The sequence below is a fragment of the Seriola lalandi genome, unplaced genomic scaffold (assembly GCF_002814215.2).
Source record: "Seriola lalandi dorsalis isolate HSWRI2012SDOR001 ecotype SW California unplaced genomic scaffold, Sedor1 jcf7180002050004, whole genome shotgun sequence".
NCBI lineage: Eukaryota > Metazoa > Chordata > Actinopteri > Carangiformes > Carangidae > Seriola > Seriola lalandi.
In genome coordinates, this window is record NW_019520557.1 from 1 (window position 1) to 5274 (window position 5274).

Consider the following 5274-nt stretch of genomic DNA (forward strand, 5'->3'; position numbering starts at 1 on the left):
ATGATGAGCTCAGGTCGCTCTCATGTATCACTTCCTGTCAGAGGTGAACAATAACAACATGCTGTGAACTTGATGCCACTGTAAATTCACTGAATCTGCGTTCGTACGGCAGCAGGGATTTATCTTTTTCCAGAGCTTGGTGCGTTCAAGAACAACTTTCTGAATGTAAAAACAAATAATCACTGTCCTGTTTGAAAAAGATTTCACTGATCTCTGACCAGTTTGTTCGTTTCTGCTGCTAAATGCGAGTTGCAGGTAGTTTCACAGGTTGTCAGAGGTGTGATGTGAGGTCATATCACGACACAGCCTCCTGTAGAAGTGGGAATACAATACAAGCAAACACTGCAGGGGACAATCACAGAGATAAAACAAGGTTAAAGAACAGGAAGGGATCACAGAGGAGCAACATGAAACACGACTGACGTGGTTTGACATGTCGGACCGACACCAGCTCCACTGTCCCTCTGATGCCTTTTTAATGGTCAAAATCTAACATTTAATGAAATTAACCTTTTACCTTAAAAATTCTTATAGTTCAGGTTTTGACAAAAGGTTGTTAAGCTGTCTCTTATACACATCTGTGACTAAATGAGTGAGTTTGAGAGCGATAAACTCTTTAAATAGAAAGAAAGAAATCCAATTGAATTACTTTGGTATAATTTTATATAAATATAATAATATTTCCTCTCAGATCCGGCTCCAGTTCTCAGTGAATATTTGCAGATGCAGTGGATTTGATTCACCTCTGCTGATGTAAGTGTAGTTTGTTTTAAACAGGTTGAAGATGCTGCAGTTTGTTTGTAACGAGCGACGGGCGGGAAACGAGCTCCTCTTACAGACGACGTCCACACTTCTGTACGAACGGATCACTGACTATAAATGTTTGATTAACGGCCACGAGTGTCCGCTTACACCCGGCTCTCTGCAAACGCATGTTGATCCAAATTTACACTGTTGAAAATCATTTTAAAAAGTCACTATGTTGGAGCGTTAACTAAAGTTATTTTGGCTGCATCAAAAAAGAACCTGCTCCTTCTACTTTTGATTTGATTGTCACAGAAAAGAGAGACTGTGTTCAACACCGACCGACAGATCAGACAATGAACGATTTTAGTTCCAAGATTTTTTAGTCTCATTCACAGTCTTTCAAGTTTTTTGTAAACTGGCTGAAAATCCTTCTTGTTGCAGACGTGCTCCTGCAAACGCCCCAATTTAATCATGAACAAGGGATTCAGGGACGTTAATGGAAACAGCAACAGATTCAGAAGGTTTTATATCAACTGACCTTCTCCAGCTTCATCAGGTTGATGGTGAGTAGTTCTGAGAAAAGCTGTGTGTTCACGTCAGGACCCCCCCGCAGGAACTCGCCTCTGGAAAAACAAACACTGGACATTAATTCTTAATTATTCTCAGAAAAGATCTCATCATATCTTATCTTAACCTTTCTCTTGCAGCTACTAAGTTGTGAAGCTGAGGCAGGTGCAGGTGTTTGAACAAGTAGGAAAACATATGATTAATGAGCACAGCTCTTCCACTTCAGTTGTTTTGTTGCATGTTTTCCGGGACCTTCTGGACGAGCTCAGTGTCTCGGACGGGACGTGGACTCACTCTTTGTGGGTGAAGTCTGTGACGGAGCCGAGCGTCGTCAGCGTCCGCTCCAACGAGACGATCTTAAAGGCCAGGTAACAGGAAGACAGGAACAGGACACACACTCTGAGGAAACACAGTGAGTGAAAACAGAATGAAGTAAATAAACGAATGAAGGAGTGTGTTAATGAATGCATTATTAGATTAAGAAATAATTGAATTAGTGTTTAAAGTTTGTAATAAATAATTCCATGAATGAATGAATGAATGAATGAAAACCTACAGAAACAGGTAGACAAACAGCAGAGTGTTGAGAGAAACTGGTTTCAGAGTCCTGCTGTCAATCACGACCTCTGAACCTGGAAACAGAAGAAAGATTATTATCTTTGTTAAACGCTTTTTCTATTTAAATAAGATTTTAAGGAAAGTCCAGCGGCTGGTTTTTATAACTTCACACAGCTGGGTTATAAAAACACGTGGAGGCAGCAGATTCAACACGTTACCTGGATTATAAGATCAGGAAGTATGGGACAGTTGGAACATGAGTTCAAGCAACGACAAATAGATGTGACCAGGAAGAGACAGTGAAACAACCTCAAAGAAGAGAGACAGAACCGTCGTACCGGGACGAGGCGCCTCGCGCTGCTTGTTGTCTGAGCTCTGCTTGTTCTGATGCTGGTTCTGATGCTGGTTCTGATGCTGGTTCTGACGCTGGTTCTTCACTTTGTGCTGGTGGTCTGGATGTTCAGGGGCCGCAGCTCTGTCTGTGTGTTTCAACACATCCAGGAACGGAGGGACGGGGAACTCTGCAGCGTTGAAGAGACAGACGCAGAGGACGACCTTTAGCTGGAGAACAGGACCTTAGCTTTGTCTCGGTGCTGGTGTCTACAGTTTGGATCGGCTCTGTAGAACCTGCAAGGCACTACATGGGGCCGCTGGTAAATGAACTCGACTGTGGGATAAGACACGTCTTTGTTGTTAAGCAGCGTGTCACTTTTTATCCCCTCCACTGTTCTTCTTGTCTGAACAGTCACTGCACAAAGGGAAGATCTGAACTGGGTCATCAGCACTGGAAGTTTATCATGTGAACACAATCAGAGGAGGAAGAGCCGAGAGGAAACGCTACAGAAACAGGAAGTAAACTGAATAATGAATATAAGTGAATAATGGTTCGTGGGTGATACCTGCTCTCTTCTCGTAGTCGGGGGTCTGGGAGTCGGAGCTGCTGCTCTCCTCCATCTCCCGCCTCCTCTGTCTCACTGCTCCGTCCAGGTCCATGAAATCACCTGAAAAACTCTGCACACACACATTTATTTCTTTATTTTATTTTAAATATTTGGGTTCAGCGTTTTATTGGTCACATGCCGGTGATTTTACATGAACAGCAAAACAAAGCAGTGAAATGAGGGTCGGACTCAGCAGCAGGGCAAAACTGCAGAAAAGAAATCAATCTATAAATAAATATCATTTTCTTTGATTTTATGAAAAATATCACATATGGCAGGAAATATTGCAATAACTAATATTGTTAAATATTGATATTATTTGCAGCTTTGACTCTATTATTGTGCTCAATCTGTTCTATAGTGTTGATGTGTCCATGTTTTTGATGTATGTGTTTGACCCACCCGAGGAAAGCGAGGCGTTAGAGGTGACCTCTGACCTCTGAAGCTGTTCTCTGCGGAGGAGGGGATGGGGCTGCTGCATGGACTCTTCTCCTGAATGTAAACAGGTACAGTTGTGATATAGATGAAGTTTTCACGGCACAAAAGCTCGTTAATATGAATTCTTGGTAAAACAACTTCCTCAAATCATTTGTAAAAAAAAAAAGGAGAAAGAATTACTACAATTAATCAAATTTGCACGTTAATAAAAAATTTTAAATTCAGGGGTTTAAAAACTTGCTGTCAGTTTAAGTCAGGTTTGTATCTGTGTCGTCCAAAAGAAGACGAGAGGAAACTTCTCAAAAAAGAAAACAAACGAGACAAAGATGTGAACTAGGAGCTGTGGAAACCTGGCAGTGATTAAACTGCAGTTTATAGCCAGATGTGGGACATCTGTCCTACCTCCAGGTGAAGACAGACGGACATCAGGAACTTGTAGGTGTTGTCTCTGGACAGGAGGGACACGAAGACGTACTGCAACATAAAAACACAACAGTTTAACTGACAGCGATGTTGGATCTCTGACGATGAACAGAATCTGTGTAACTACATGAATTCTACCATTTGTAATGCTCAGACAGATGTACGTTAGAATCCTTTTATTACATTTTGTGTGAATAAATTTCCTGTTGACACGAGACCCCGGGTCTGCTCTCTCACCCTGTCGTTTGCGGTGGCGATCACCAGAGCGTTTGGCACCAGGATGGCAGTTTTGGTCTTCTTGATGTGAGTGACCGACACCACTGGGATGGCGATCTGGAGACGGACAGACAGCGGGATGAACAGCTGATTCCTGCAGGGACTCGTTTACTCTAACCCTCATCTGCACTGCGATCTCTGACCAGCAGGGGCCACTGATGCAGGACATGATCCCTCACTGGCTTCTCATCCATTCAGTTTATCACATGTTTAACTCCAGATTAACTTCTTTTTTCTATATTTCAGATTATGTTAAACTGTGTTAAATGTATATAATGTAAACTGTTTTGCAAGAACACACAAAAAGAGACTACTCTAGTATAATAAAGGTTAAATTAAATTAAATTAAAAAATGTCTTGGTTGCACCTCACTAACTTCTTTGTTATCTTTTAACTTCTAAAGTTTCAAATAGATGATGTAGAAAAAATACATTTTAATAATAATGTACGCTTCCTGTTCACTGTGTCCTGCACCACAGCGAGTACTTCAAAGTTTTCTGCGAAGCTACTCCAGGTAAATGTTAATAATTTAAACCAACATGTCTCATCAAATCAAACCTTCTGTTGGCACCTCAGTGAAGTCGCCACAACACTCGGCATTATTACCTAACGTGGGTTCAATTCAAAGTCTCAGCTTTATTGGAAACAAGAGACGTAAGTGAGAAAGTCTGAGGATTCAGCGCCAGAGATCGTCCAGACAAGTTGCAGTACCTTTGTGTCTTTGCCAAACACCTTGGAGTGGAAGCAGATCCAGTGGTCGGAGACAAACATCCGTCCCTGGTAGAGGATGTCTTTCTGCAGAGCGCAGGTGTAACCTGACAAACAGGTAAATAACATCAGGTCACTGAGGGAAATCTGCAAAACACTCCATTTTTAAAGTGTTAGTTTAGTGGAAAAGGGATAGAAAAAAAAAAAAAAGACGTGTGAGATTTATTTTTAATTAAAAAAAGATTTTAAAAATGAAATTGACTTCTTGACTTTTATTAGATTACAGTGGATTGGAATCGGATGGCGTTATTGCTGAATATAGATTTGCTCCCACACTCTGTTATGACCTTTAAATCATTATCTAGTGTTTAACAAACAGCTCACAGGTATCAAATGTTCAGCTATTATCTAATCCCTCATTCAGTATTTAAGGTGGAGCGGATAGTTGTGATCATGAAAGACTTACTCTGTCTGAGCTGTTCCTCTTTGCTGATCTCCTTGAATATTTTATGGTACTGGCAGTTAGTCTTTGAGAGCTGAAACACACACACACACACACACACACACACACACACGGTTAGGATATGCAACATGCACACACAGACAATGCTGAGTG

At 41.3% G+C, this 5274-nt stretch overlaps 1 protein-coding gene across 5 annotated transcripts in view; it reads right to left on the reverse strand.

Moving 5' to 3' along the window:
- Positions 1 to 664: 664 nt before the first annotated feature.
- LOC111649128 (GRAM domain-containing protein 2B-like) overlaps positions 665 to 5274 on the reverse strand; it is a 13689-nt gene continuing 9079 nt past the window's right edge. For 2 of the 5 annotated variants that reach the window (XM_023398889.2, XM_087171865.1), the window contains exons 4-13: positions 5125 to 5194; positions 4662 to 4765; positions 3858 to 4007; positions 3654 to 3725; positions 3216 to 3305; positions 2772 to 2883; positions 2211 to 2393; positions 1871 to 1946; positions 1609 to 1713; positions 665 to 1370 (exon numbers count right to left, since the gene is read on the reverse strand). In XM_023398889.2, coding sequence (XP_023254657.1) covers positions 1277 to 1370; positions 1609 to 1713; positions 1871 to 1946; positions 2211 to 2393; positions 2772 to 2883; positions 3216 to 3305; positions 3654 to 3725; positions 3858 to 4007; positions 4662 to 4765; positions 5125 to 5194 — 1056 coding nt within the window. In that variant the 3' untranslated portion in view covers positions 665 to 1276. The remainder of the gene's footprint in view (positions 1371 to 1608; positions 1714 to 1870; positions 1947 to 2210; positions 2394 to 2771; positions 2884 to 3215; positions 3306 to 3653; positions 3726 to 3857; positions 4008 to 4661; positions 4766 to 5124; positions 5195 to 5274) is intronic. The other 3 variants (XM_023398891.2, XM_023398890.2, XM_087171864.1) reach the window with 3 other exon arrangements.